General features: G+C 44.9%; 1 protein-coding gene across 3 annotated transcripts in view; it reads left to right on the top strand.

Moving 5' to 3' along the window:
• Positions 3902–14528, top strand: part of IGF1R (insulin like growth factor 1 receptor) — a 307416-nt gene continuing 296789 nt past the window's right edge. Inside the window, exon 1 of one of the 3 annotated variants that reach the window (XM_021082915.1) lies at positions 3902–4628. In XM_021082915.1, coding sequence (XP_020938574.1) covers positions 4535–4628 — 94 coding nt within the window. In that variant the 5' untranslated portion in view covers positions 3902–4534. 3 annotated transcript variants of the gene reach the window in all.

Below are 14528 nucleotides of genomic sequence, written 5' to 3'. Positions count from 1 at the left end.
GGCACCTAGTCTTTGAAATATATCCTTAAGGATAAGACCTTGATCCACTATACAACATTAGTGGTTCTTAAATGCTTCTGATTTGTTTATACAAATACCTTAGAATCTTAAATAATCATGTTGGAAAACTGGGATGATCTCTTTCATGAATCTTTCCCATATTTTTCTTTATTGTATTTAGTATTTTATACATACAAAAATAAGTGTAACATATGTATTAGTTATAAAGCATAATCATAAAATGGAAATCTGTAAATCTATCACCCAATATGAGGATGAACATATTTCCAAGAACACTGCATGTGCCTTTGGGCTTCTCCCAGAAGTAACCAGGATCCTGGATTTTGTGCTCTTTCTGAATCCTTTTGCTAAAACAAAACCAAAACAAAACAAAAATCTTTTATCATGTATTAATAAATTTGCTTTGAAAATTTGCGTCATTGCTTTAGTTTTCCCTACTTTTAAGAACTTTATCAAAATGGTATCATGTGCATAGTTCTCAGAACTTGCATATCTTTAACATGTTTTGAAGATCTGCTCATCTTGTGTGTGGCTGAAGTTTATTCACTTGTTGAATAACATTCCTTTCTGGGAACATATCACAGTATATTGTATTACTTGTCAACTGTCATTTGTGCTATTTCTCATGTTTTTCACTTGGTATTATTAAATGGGGCGGGGCAGCCTGTTATATTTAGCACAATAATTTAAGATGTAACTCTTTTCAAGTAAACAGTTTTTAAAAAGTGAAAATGAGCAACCATTTTCAGTTCCAAAACAAGGGAAATTTATAAGATACCTGGGGAAAATTGAATAAAACAAAATGTGTGATGCATTAGCAGTGAGGTTGTAAAGCAAAAGACTCCAATTAATGTTTTACTACCTGATTTTATTTCCAAGATTGAAAAACTAAGTTTGACTTTGGTATGTAAAATGTAATACTTGGAAGAAAATACACATCACCTTCTTTGTCTATATAATCAAGTTAGAACAGAAAAGCAACCTAACTTTTGATTCTTTTTCCTAAATGTTAAGCTGTATAATAAAAAACATCTCACTTCACTGTCTAAAATAATTTACCCTTATTGACTTCTGAGTACTTTAGAAAAAAAAATTAAAAATTTACAAATGAAAAATCATTTTGGTAAAAAAACCCAAAAAACCCCACAACCCTACAATTTAAATAACTGTATGCATTTCTCTTTATTCCTTATTTCTCAGGGACAACTGAATGAATTAACTAATACTAAAAATATATTGTGTAGTATTTAAATTTTTTATATTAGCTAACGATTTTTAAAAATCAACTCTAAACTTGTCTTAATTTACAAGTATATATTAATAAAAATTCTGAATGCTAAATATAATAAAATATAATATTGATATTCCCTTACATTTAATGGCAGAATGGATCTGTAGGCATCAAGACCAACCTCATGTAGGGAATTCTCTGAAGAAATATTTAAAAATTAGTAGACTAAATTATTAAGGTAGTGCCTACTTTTAAAAATATACATGCAAAATTTAAATTTCTTTTTAAGGATTCTAATACATTTCTTTGTTAATGTTCAGGAATATCTAAAACTGGAGCATTTTATTTAAAAATTAAGCTGAATTTCAGTTTAAACAAAACAATCCCATATGAATGACTTTCTTAAGTAAAAAAAGATTTATTTCCCTTCTATCCAACTGACTCAGTAAATTGAGCTAAAAATTTCCAAGGGGAAAAATGATCTAGAGAATAAATATAGGGGTAAAAAGGGCTAGGTTTCCATTATGCTAGCTTTCGACTTGTTTTCAGCTCTTAATTTAAAAAATTATTTACAAACGATGATATACATAATGAAATGCGGAAATCTTTTACAATTAGAGTAAAAAAGGGAACCTACCTTTCCTTTAGAACAGGTCCCCTTTTACCAGACAGCCTGATTGTTTATGAAACAAACACTTCTACCTAATCTCGACATTCACAACTCTTTTCTTAGCCATCTTCTTTTTATTTTTTATTGACATCAATTAGCCTGAGTCATGAAACCGGACCACACTAAAGGCGACACGTGGTCCAATCACTATTTTTAAAAGTCTACGTATTTTAAACTCCTCTCTCTAGCCATTGCTGGGCTGTTTCCCGCTTTGAGGACCTGGTTTCGCAGCATTTATTCATGAGATGGCAGTCCTAGGGCAGTCTCGCTTTGGGGAAACCTCTCCTTAGGCACATTCAAGAGAACCGCAGAGGAAGGTGGGCTGGCGCTAGCTTCTAGTCACTTACACAGCCAAGGAGGCAAGAGAGATGTGCCCGGGAAAACCCGAGGCAGGTGCGGGTGGGTTTCCGCAGTGACCACTCCTGGTACTTGTGTGCTGCATGTTGGCGGGTCGCGACTCCAACCCGGGGACCTGTGTGGGCCCCGGCCCCCCACCTCCTCTTCCTCCCGGACCCCACAGACACGCCCCCTAGGCTCTGGGGCCCCTCTGCTCCGCACTGTGCACGCGTTCCGGCAGCTCCCTGCAGCCGCCCACGTGGTGGAACCAGGAGCAGCGCGAGTCAGCGAGGATCTCACCGAACCCGCCGCTGATGTTGGAGGCCGCGCCAGGGCTACCCATCCCGCCCGGCCCCCAGTCCGGGCCCCATATTTCCTCTCTCCCGGAGGGAGGGAGGCGACACTCCGCGGGCCACCCCTCCCCGGCGCCTGCCGCGCCCCCTGGCGGCCGCCGCGGTGACGCGCCCTGGGTACGCGGGGCAGCCTGACTGCCCCCCCCCCCCTTAGCCCGCTCAGGGCCCCGGCGGGCTGTCTCCCCTTGCTCCCCCAGCCGAGCCACGCAGGCCGCGCCCTGCCCCGTAGCTGACCGCGAAACCTGGAACTGTAGGCTCCCCAGTGGCGACGCTGCAGCCGCCCCAGCCTTGCGTGAAAGTGTCCGCTTAGTAGCCTGGAGGTCTCCTTTCTCCCAGGTGTGCCCCTCCCGCCACATTCAGGCTATCCAGCTTGCTGCGAAAAAATGCCGCATGCACGAACTTATTTATTTATTTTGCAACAGCTGCAAGAAACAATGAAGCTTTTCAAGAACCGGGTAAACGCGCTTTCCAGCCGTGATGTTGTTGTTTTCAATGAACCTCTCGCGCCCCGCACTCCCCGCCCCAGCCCCTCCTCCCCTCCACTGGTAGCTCCGCGGCGGAGCCCGGACGGGCGCCGGGGGCATTGTTTTTGGAGTCTTGCGGGAGGGGAGGGCGCGTGCAGGGTGGCCGGCGCAGTGCGGGTGGGGGCGAGAGCGTGTGGGCGCGCGCACGCGTGTGCCCGCGAGGGCGAGAGGCGGGGGCGGTGCCTCGCAGCTTCGCATCCCACGCCCGGGCTCCGCTCCGCACGTCCCTGGAATCCCGAGCTCCGGCTCTTGGCGCGCGCCGGCCTGGGCCGGGCCCTCGGCGCGCGGCGGCTGCGGCTGAGGCAGTTCCAGTGTATGCGCGGGCGCGTGTGCGCGGCCTCGAGCGCGCGCGCGAGCCCCCAGTGTGTGGCAGCGGCGGCAGCGGCGCGGCGAGGCTGAGGCTCTTGTTTACCAGCATTAACTCCGCTGAGCGGAAAAAAAAAAAAAAAAAAAAAAAAAAAAAAAAAAAGGAAAAAAACCCGAGGAGGAGCGAGCGCACCAGGCGAACTCGAGAGGCGAGCGAGGGAGAGGGACGCCGCCTGCAAGCCTGCCCCCAGCGCACCCGTGCCCGGCGCTTGGAGACCCTCGTCCCCGCTCCACGGGCCCTCCACGCCCCTCCCGCGCGAGGGGAGCTCCACGGCGCGCCGCGCGCCTCGGCTTTGACCTTCAGCGAGCCGGAGCCCCCGCGCGCGGAGCCGGCGGCAGCGGGCGGGGGCCGGGCGGGGGCCGGCGCGGGGCGGGCAGCGGCGGCGCGGAGCCCGGGCGGCGCGGCAGGAGTGCTGAGCGCGGCGCGGCCGGCCCGCCGCTTTGTGTGTGTCCTGGATTTGGGAAGGAGCTCGCGGCGGCGGCGGCGGCGCTGAGGGAGGAGGAGGCGGCGGCGAGTGGAGCCTGGAGGAGGAGGAGGGGGAGCCGCTCATTCATTTTTACTCCGCATTTCTGCCCCCGGCCGGCCTCTCCTGAGACCCAGACTTCGGGGCAATCTTGCGAACTGCGTCGCGCCCTCCCACCGCTAAGGCTCAGGGGTCGGACAGTCTCCCCCTCCTTCTGGGGTCGGGTTTGTTTTTCCTCGCTGAGACGGATTTGGGCTTTGCCTCTTTTCTTTGCAGTTTTTCATCCTCTCCTGCCTCTCTCGGTTTGAAAATGGAGGCCGACGACGCCGACAGCCCGCCCCGGCGCGCCTTGGGTTCCCGACTCCGCCGAGCCCTGGGCCGCGGTTGCCGGCGCTGAGGGGCCGCCCCGTCCGCGCTGCCCGGCGGACCCCCCGACCGGCGCCGCCTTTGGAGTATTGTTTCCTTCGCCCTTGTTTTTGGAGGGGTGGGCGAAGACTGAGTTTGAGACTTTTTCGTTTCCTCCCCCCCTTTTTTTTTGAGAAAGGGGAATTTCGTCCCAAATAAAAGGAATGAAGTCTGGCTCCGGAGGAGGGTCCCCGACCTCGCTGTGGGGGCTCCTGTTTTTCTCCGCCGCGCTCTCGCTCTGGCCGACGAGTGGAGAAAGTGAGTATGTGCCCGCCGCCCGCGGCCACTGCGGGAACTTTTCCTCCGAGGGGCTGCGCCCTGTTTGCGAAACCCGAGTTGCCACCGTCGCAGCTGTCGGGCTCCCGGGCTCGGGAGTCGCGGGGCGGGGCGCCGAGGGGCTCGGCCGAAAGGCCGGAGGGGCCCCGGGGCCCAGGCTTGTTAGTTTGGAGCCCCGCGGGCCCCAGCTCCGCGCATCCCCGCGCGGGAAGGGCCTCGGTGTTTTCTCTTCCTCTGTCCCGAGAGCCTTGCCCGGGGGGCCCGCTGTCTTCGAAGCTCTCATGCTTTGGCGGCCCGCGGTCGGGCTGGGAGCTGGGGCTCCAGCCGAGAAGTTCGCATCCGGCCGGCCCCGCCACCCGCACCTTGCGCCTCTCGAGGCGCGCGGGGCCGCCCCGCACTCAGCGCTGGTCACCGCTCAGCGCTCAGGCGGCGGTGACAGCTCATGCAGCACCCTCGCTGCTTGGGCGGACTCTGTGCCCGGTAGCAGGAGTGGGCAGCCCACCAGCCTCAGGGGTGCCCGGCGGAGAGGCCCCGCAGTCCCCAGGACAGGTTACCAAATATCCTAGCGCGGCCTCCTGTCGTCCAGCCTTGCCCCTTGGGCTCTTTGGGTTCCTGGCCTTCCCTGTCGCTTTCACCGGACTCCGTGCGGTCACCTGCCCCCCGTTTCTTGGGGCTGCTCAGTATGGCTCAGGGATGCGGGAAGCGTTCTCGCCTAGATCTCCACCCCTCCATGCACCCCCTGGAAAAGTGCGAGGTCCGGGCCCTGTATCAGTCGGGCTCTTCCGGGAAGCGCGTCCAGACCCCTAGTAAGAGTTCTGGGATCTTCTCCCAGTTTCTACCGGACTCTGGACGCTCTTGGCGGAACTAGGGGGTGGTAGGACAGCATCCGAGTGTGCGGGAGTGGGTGTGTGGTCGGAGCCGACGTGCATTTCCACACACGTGCTCACAACGCGAGGCTTTAGCTGCAGCCACATGGCTGCTCAGGGACACCCAGACGCCCGGCCCTGGCGAAAGGTATCTTGTGTCGTCGTTTATGGAGCTCCAGGGTCTGCGACGGAGGGTGTTTTGTTTTGCAAGCGCGCAGCCCTGGCCTTGGTTTCGTGGCCATAGTTTTGTTGCACTCCCCCCCTCCCTGCCCCGCACTTCCTTTGTACACAGTTAATAAGGATATCGCTCCACACGCTATCGCTTGCAATCTGATAGCTTTTGTTTTGGTAGCGTCGGGTAGGGGGCAGGGAAGTGCTGGGAGGGAGGGAGAACTTAGGGCCCCGCGGGTGTGTGGAGGGGTGAAAGGAGAGGGTTCTTTTCTTCTCAAAACATTAAAATGAGGCTTACTGGTACATTCTCGATGGCAGGGTAACTTGAACACGATTAAAGTTTAAATGCAGTCACAGAACTGGGGCTGGGAACGGCGAGGGCGTGTTGGTGAGTAATGGTTGCCAAGGGTATGCAGGTGGTGCCAGTTAACTTTGAAAATCACGACTGAGCCTTGAAGAGTGAGGGGGAGAATTGCGAGGCAGCGGGGCCATCTGGCCCCATTACAGGGGCAGTTCGGAAAGGCTGTTCGCGTAAACAAACCCTTAAACATTTTGTAAGAAATGAGTCCATGATGGAGTAAGGGCAGATTTTTATAGAATTAGTGTGTGGACTGCATGGAGTAAGACTCAGATTGTGTCCGGACCTTCCTCAAATCTGAGCTCTCCTGCTCTTTGTTTTCTAAACTTTCAGCACACTGGATTGGGCGAAAGGCTTTCGGCTCCCTTCTAAGGCTCGCAGATGGTGTTTAGGGGCACAGAGGAGGGTTTCAAGCCTTTAAAAACTATATGTAATTAAGGAGACACAGGAAAGTTGATCCATTTTATTATGGCATGTTGTCGAACTGTGTGGTGTCTCTAGCTTTATTGTTCAATGTTGGTAAATTCTGAAATTCACAATAGCAGGGATGGCCCTGCTTCTCCATGCAAGAGTCCGGCATTTTAAAATAGGATGTCTTGTTTGGAGTTCTTCATGAAGGGTGGGTTTTTGGGGTTTTTGATTGTTTGTTTGTTTTTCTTGAGAAAACAGGCAGGAGGAGAAGGGGCATTTTAATGTACTTTTATAATCCAAGATGTCAGCGCTTTTCTCAAGGATCCCTTGAAAATGGTTGGTCTCTGAAAACTTGATGGATGGGCAGAAGGCACCCCAATCCTGGTTATGGTTTGTTGAAGTTCAAACTCACTACCTGCCCCTCCTACAGCTCTAAAGTTTTCAGAAGTAAATGATAGGCTCACTCTAATCGTGTGTTCAGTTTTCAGTCCTAAAGGTGCTGGAATGCTTACTTCTGGTAGAAACAAACTACTGAGTCCTATCAGAGATCAGCATTCTTTGGACTGTCTAGTAGGATATAAAGATTGGGGTGCTGTTGGTTCTTACTGTGTTGGCCTACTTAGGCATCAGTGTTTTCTCTCGGACTGTGATAGCTGTAGAGTGATCTTTAAACCTTTGACTGTGACAATTTAGAAGTTTTGAAGCAGCCGAAGTCCTACCCGACTGTTGTCTAGCAATACACTGTGAGCGGTGCATCAAAATGAAGGAGGTTTGGGAGTTAGGAATGATAGCTAAATAATAGGGTGGCTTGCTTAAAAAATGAAGGGAAAAAAACCAAACAAACCATGCCCTTCAAATGTATTGTGACCATCTCATTAAAAGGATTCAGTCAGCTTTCTGCCCCAGGCACAGTCATGTCCTATTGTTAGGGAAGTGTAGGTATGTGAAAGATGGGTGTTTAAAGAAGTTGCCATTTTATTACCAGAGGAAGAATCCAGAATAAGAAGTTTGGAAAGAACCTAAATAGCAAATTATAGTTTAGCGTCTCTAGAGGGAAATAGCAAGTACTTTTGTGGAGGGGTGGGGCGTGGGCTTGAAGTTTAAAAGGTTATATGTTTGATTTGTCAGAAGGATTAGAAAAGTCCAACATTAAGAAATGTGCTAAGGTTGACTGGAAGAACCTTCAAAACATTATGCCCAGTGAAAGAAGTCAGTCACAAAAGACAACACATTGTATGATTCCATTTATACAAAGTCCAGAATAAGCAAATCCATAGACAGAAAGTAGATTAGTGGTAGTGTAGGGCTGGGGGAGGAGGGGGTGGGGAGTGACTGCTAATAGGTACGGGTTTCTTTCTGGGGTGATGAAAATACTCTAAAATTGTGGTCGCACAACTTTCCGAAAATACTAAAAAATGTACACTTTAAACTAGTGACTTTTATGATATGTAAATTATATCCCAGTAAAGCTGTTTTTTTTTTTTTAAAGGAACTATGCTAAGGTTGCAGAAGGATGCATTATGTTACTTTGAATAAAGAATCTAGATTAAAGTTATTAAGTAAATCTGTCTGCAGGTTGGTGTCTCTCCTTTTCATTTATGGATTTTCCAGACCCATGAACTACAGCAGTACCACAGACTGATCGCTGAAGCTATCAGGGCAGACTCAATGCCATAGAAGAAAAGGACAGATAGGAAAAAAGGATCTTGGTTGGACATAGCTCAAATTAAGGATTGAGGGGTTGGATTAAACACACACACACACACACACACACACACACACACACACACACACACACACACACACACACACACGCTGGCAGTGAAATTCAGATTTGTAACAGGCAGATCCTTAACTGAATCTGAAACAATGTTGGTCTTTCCAAGATTAGAGTTTTGGAGCTGTATTTTGTATTTCCAGTTTTCTTACATATGTTTTCCAGCAAAGAAATAATAATGTTTTAAGATGATAGCATTTTCACTTTTTGATATCCTATATTAACTACGTTGGTAGTAAAAACTGAGGAAGAGCTGTTCATTTTAATGTAGCACACTTTTTTTCTTTGTTGCTTGTTTTATTTCTTAAATAGCTCCAGAATCTGAGTAGGAAAAATAACCTTTGTAGGATACAAAAGTTTTTTTCAGGCACACAGTGATTTTTTTTTAATTAAATTTTTTTATCAAACAAAAGATTTGAAAACATAGCAAAGGCGTTTTTGTTTTCAAACTGTTCTGCCTCTATCCAGATTTATCTTGGCCTTTTAATAGGAAAAGACCTAAAAAGAATAATTGTTGTTTACATTTGTTTTTGGTCTTTGTCTAAGGCTCAGTTTACTAATAAAATTGTTTCCTGTTCTTCTTATTGTTACAAGATCAGGGCTGTAATGAATATCAAGTGTATCATTTTCACTTGTTGCCTTAGAGTTTTGCCAAGGAGAGCCCTCAAGGGAAGGTAGCTTCCTTTTAAATCTGGTTTCATTTGTTTTGTAAGAATGTACTATAAGAAGCGACTGAATTCAGCCATCATTTATTGAGCACCTGCTGTATGGAGGCTGGACCCTGAATTAAGTCATGCCTGAGCCTGCAAAGAAGGAGAACTTTGCTTTTGTCCTTGGGACATTATATTTAATCCTGCATGAAACAAAGTTGCTTGAAAATTCAGCTATTTTTCAGACTCAGCACAGGGTACAGAGTTTTCCAACAACATCTTAAAGGCCCTTTAAAAAATTTCTGTAGACTTGAGATAGAAAGCAAATCAGTGTTGTGGATCTTTTGAAGGCCTGTGCGGCACCATTTTTGCTTATTAATACTCTCCCTCCTATTGCATTGTTTCTGGCAGACCGTGGCATACACGAGTCAGTCACCCATCTCCATCAGCTGTACTGCCTCCTTTATAACATTGGTTATGACTGTCGTGGTTAAAAATGGACAGTGTTGTAGTTACCATTTGCCAAACCTTTAGGAGTCACGAGTGAACGTGAGTGAGGCATGGCACATTTTGAGTTGTAAGGAAGATGGGGCTTATGTTAAAAATTTCTCTGGATTTACACATTGCTCAGCTTCCCGGAAATTTTTAGGAGGTGTTCATAATTGTAAGGCCTTGTAGGATTCAGAGTACTGTGATGCTTTTGAAAATGTGAGGGGATAAGAATGAGATGGAGGAGGCAATTAGACCTTGAAATGCTTTTTTAATTGTAAAATGTCCAAGCCATGTTTCTCTCTGGCTTGTGATTTTCTTCGATTTGTTTTCAAAACATTTAAAAATCAACCCACGTTCATAGAAGGGCTATTTGTGCCCTCAGGCCAACTTGCTTTGAACTGCTGTTCTTAGCCAACTTAACGACAGGTGCTATCTGAGTGCAGGAGATGCACGCCTCTCGATTGTACTAAATATATAATAGTTGCACACGTGCTCAGGATAAAGTTTCTTGATTTCTCTGTTTGAGATGTTCTGAAAGAAAAATTCTGAACACTTGAGAGGCGACAAGTGGAATAATGAATGAAGAGGTTGAATGACCTCGCCTTGAAAATGGTGTTTGGCATCCAATTATCAAGAGGAACTTTTCCAGTTATTTGTAAAGAAATGATTTGGCTTAAACTAAAGGGAGGTGGGGTGGGGACAGCAGTCCTGAGATGTCTGTGCACATGGAGACCTGTTGACATTTGGGGAGGATTTTCAGTATTTGGAAAGATTAAAACTTTGAAATAAGTGCATCCCCTGACTCCAACCCCCAAGAGTATGGGATAAAAATGGATTTGTTCTGAGGAAAGGGGTGTAAGTTTGATATATAAATATAAAATGTTGGTAAAAGATCTTTAAAAGCAAGTTAGATTGTTATCTCAATAGATGCATATTCTCTAAGCCTGATGAAGTTTGTTTCTTTTGTTAAATTGTTTTGGTTATATTTGACTCAAAATATTAACAGTGTCGTTGATTTTGAGACTTTTGAACTTTGAAGACTAAATTGCTTTTTTTGTTTCCTATTTTAAAAGCATCATTTTACTCATGTTGTAAAGTCCCAAGTATCAGTTTGGAAGATTTCCCGACTTTTTCCACTTAGGCCAGTTTTACTGACGGCTTATGAAATGGATTAATTTCATAAAACTGAAGGAAATCTTTCTTTACTTGAATTGAAAAATGTTTTTTCCTTCCTCTTTTTCTCAGTAAATACATGTTGAGTACTTGTTGGACTCAGTTCTTTAAGTTTAAAAATTTGTTCTGAAAACCTAAATTATCCAACATAAGTTTTTAAAGATTACTTGCTATGTTTAGCTAAAACGCTAAAGGAACAAACAAGTAAACAAGGCTTTCATTTTTCTTTCTTTTTCCTGCCCTGGACTAGAAGAATTTTTAAATTACAGGTAGCTATTCAGATTTTACGGGAACACTGAAGAAAGTAGTTTCTGTTATGATGAGGGGCGAATGCCTACGATTGCAATAACTTTTACAGGGTATTGTTGCTGTCTTTTATGGCTGGGAAAGGTAAGGATGGATGTAGGGACTGCCTTTATCCTCGTATTTGTCCTCTCCTTGGTTAGTGCTAGTGATGTTCCATGGACCTGAGTGTCTGGCATACGATGGTCCCAAAGCCCACACTGTCTTATATCAAATATGTTAGTGGCTGGGGTCCAGGGGAAAATGTCCATACTTCAGACCAGCTCCCCCAAATGATGCAGAGATAGCTATGCCAGCTTTAAATTGTTCACATTGTAACAGTCTGGAAATCTTAAAATTACAAGTAATTTTAAAAACCATTTATGTCTTAACAACTTTAGAAAGTTTCTTTGCCTAATTCAGAAAATTCTTGGGGGAGGGAGGTTTGAAATTTTTTTTTTTTTTTTTTTTTTACTATCACTTCTCAGCCTCTTAGTTACCTTAACAAGACAAGCATCTACTTTAGTAATAGTTATATCATAAGAACAAGTCACTTGTTCAAAAGTGTGTGTGTTTGAGTTATTTCCATCTGTTCGTCCAGATTCTGACAGTTTCAAATACATTATTATTGCTGTTTCATATACTTCTGTCTGGCTACTTTCTTTTTAACCTGGCACTAGCTTTCTTGAAACTGGCTTTGGAATTATTCGTCTGTTTGGTGATTCAGGTGTATGCATTACTGCTTTCTAAATTACTCTTGACAGCAGAGCCAAATATATGTTGACAGTCTTAAAGCATAAATGTTTATAGAGCAGAACTTTAAACTTTTCCTGAGATGTTTTGGATCTCTGCTTGCAGCTTGTCCTCTCACGTAAAATATAGGCAGTTGTTTGTCTCCATAAAACCGATTATTGGAAATCCATGTTTAACTGAGTAAATGAGACAGTACCAATTTGAGTTAGGCACATTTTAGTTAATAACACTTTAAGATCAGAAGTCTGATGATGATTAGGGAGAGATGAGTTTGTAACAGTTTTTCAGTTTTCCCTAAATTGGCAGTATGTTAGTGACCTTTAATAACCTCTGGGAGAAAAGTAGGAAGCAGAGAAAGAAAGCCCAGGTGAGAGGCCCAGGAGCCACCTGGCTGTGTCAGCTGGCAGTAGTGTTTTTAAGCCATCAGCTATTAATTATATTTAGGTTGTAAAACCCTCAGCAGTTGTGCTCAGATTATCACTGTCCTATGTTTATCCTCCCACCACCACCTAATTTTCTGGGGTCTCAGAGTAGTGGGGAATAGCTATCACAAGCTCACAGACTCAAAATTTGAAAGAGAAACACAGATTTTCATGAAAACAAATGAACAAAGAGACCGGTGACAGGAGGATCTGCTGTTGGGCTTCCTTAGTTCTGTTGTCTGATTTCTGTGGATAATGAGTTCATGGCATATGTGAGGTCACAGCATGCTGAGGTTTAATCACAGAAAATTCTTTTGTTAGTATTGCTTTATTACTTGGTCAAGTGATATATTTGGGGTTCTTTGTCTAACATTATCTCAATAAGGGTTTTAACAGCAAATGTTGGATCAGGATGGAATTTCTAAATTTAAATTCAAAATTTTCTAAAAATTCTGAATTTTAAAATTTCTAACCTGAAATTTAAATTTCAGTTCTTCAGCCCTCTTTTGGGAAGACTGGTTCATTGAATGCTTCCTTTTTGCCTCACTGAGTCACTTGAAATTGTTCAGATTTGCTCATTTTCTGCCTCCACCCTGGTCCAGTCCAGACCTGCACGGATTCCCAAAGGAGAAGCTTGGTTGGCCTCCAGGCCGGGCACTCTCACTCCTGTGCCCTCCCTTTGCTATGGTAGACTTGCCAGCCCCAAATTCGCAGCACATGCCTTTTGTGGTACCACACTGTGGTCCAAGACTCAAGACCAAGGGCCCCCATCTTGGGCTAGAATCCGTCCTTACCGAGACTTTGCCCTAGGGGTCCCATGTTGATTCCCAACACTCTCCAGCACCCCACTGTCACTCTGTGGTAAGTAAGCCCATTCCTGTCTCCATGGTTTGGCTCTTAACGTAAGCAGAGTGTGCTACTTTAGAGAACAGCAAGGTGACTGTGCTAGTTTCTAGTTTCTCCTTTGCTGCTGATTAATTCCTAGGCACTGAACAAGTGATTTATCTGAGTCTCAACAGAAATGGAGAGACTTGAAAGAATTGGGGGAGAGCCTTCCCCTTTTCTCATTAAACAATGAAATAAAACCCCTTTCTAATACATTTAGAAGATTAAGTTCAGAAACATGGGGGGATGTTTTTTTTTTCATTAAAAAAAATCTCTAGGTTTCAGATTTTGCCCTAGATTTATAAAATAGGGGCAACACTGTAACTGTCTAAATATGGGATACAAGTCAGTTAATTCCTATCCCCCACATACCTTTCTATGCTTTTGGTAGATCTGAGATGGCATCCTTTAATTTCTAACTCAGATTCCCTTTCCTTCATGAAGCTTTTCTTGATTACCCTCATTGCTGTAGACGTGACTTCTCCCTTATTCCTATTGAGTTCTTACGCACTGTTGTGCTGGGTAACAGTGATTTGTTTTGTCTGCTACCTGAGCTATTGTCATTTTATGAGGCTGTAGAGAGCAGTGCAAGCAAAGAGCTTGGTCTGAATCTCAGCTGCCCAGTAGCTAAAGGTCTCAAGCAAATTATTTAATCTTCCTGTACCTCAGTTTCCTCATTTGTGAAATTATAATAGAGCCTACTCCAGATATTTATTCATAGAAACTAAGTGAACTAATACATATGTCAAGTGCTTAGAACAGTCTGACGTATACTAAGCCCTTAGACTTTAGCTTGCTACACTGCTATTATGGACATGGCACCCTTGAACAGAGATGTTAGCTGGATAGTGCCAGCAATATAGGACACACTTGTTATGTGACTTCCATTGTTATTTAAATGTAATATAGAGCCTGGCACATGGTTAGTGCTCAATAAATGTTCTGTAATAGAAATTTATTTTGCTAAGGTGCTTAATAGGACTGTACTTTGCTTGTTAAACACAGTTGTGTGATTTTACCTTTTCTCAGTAAACAGCGGCCAGTGACTACAGTGTACCATCCATTTCAGAGATCTGTTTATTATGCTTTCTCTCTTAATCCTTTCATTTGTCAGTTTCTGCCAGTGCATGAGAAGTGTCCAGTGTGCACTTTGGTACCTCACCAATGCATAGGTGCCATCTAGTGGCCAGAAAGGGAATTCAGCCTCTGGTGACTGAAGTACCGGTGCCCTAAGTATGAAGAAAGCCATTTCCACACCTCCCCTCTTAGATCTTGCTGCCTGGCTTGGTTCCTGGGAGCCAGGTTGCAGGAAAATGTGGAGACTGCAGCCTTCTGTAGAAACCACTGGGATATGGTTTTGAATCAAGATTGTTCCACTGTATCAGTGAGCTAGCCTGAGAGAATTAGGGTCTTCCTAAGTGATGTCAGCAACTTTGGCAAAGTTGTTATATATAGTGTGCCTTTTACAATTTGGGATTTAAGATGTTTTTACAGGACTTTAGTAAGTGACAAGTTCTAAAATAATTTCTTTTGAGGTTAGAGATTAAAAAAAAGTCCTATTGATTCATTTTGCAAAATAAGCAAGATTTACTTCCCATTGCTGTACTTGAAATATGTGCTAAGACTTTATCATTCTTGTATG

Source organism: Sus scrofa, chromosome 1 (assembly GCF_000003025.6).
Source record: "Sus scrofa isolate TJ Tabasco breed Duroc chromosome 1, Sscrofa11.1, whole genome shotgun sequence".
NCBI lineage: Eukaryota > Metazoa > Chordata > Mammalia > Artiodactyla > Suidae > Sus > Sus scrofa.
The sequence above is the reverse complement of the archived record's forward strand: the minus strand, read 5'-3'. Positions and strand labels throughout refer to the sequence as shown.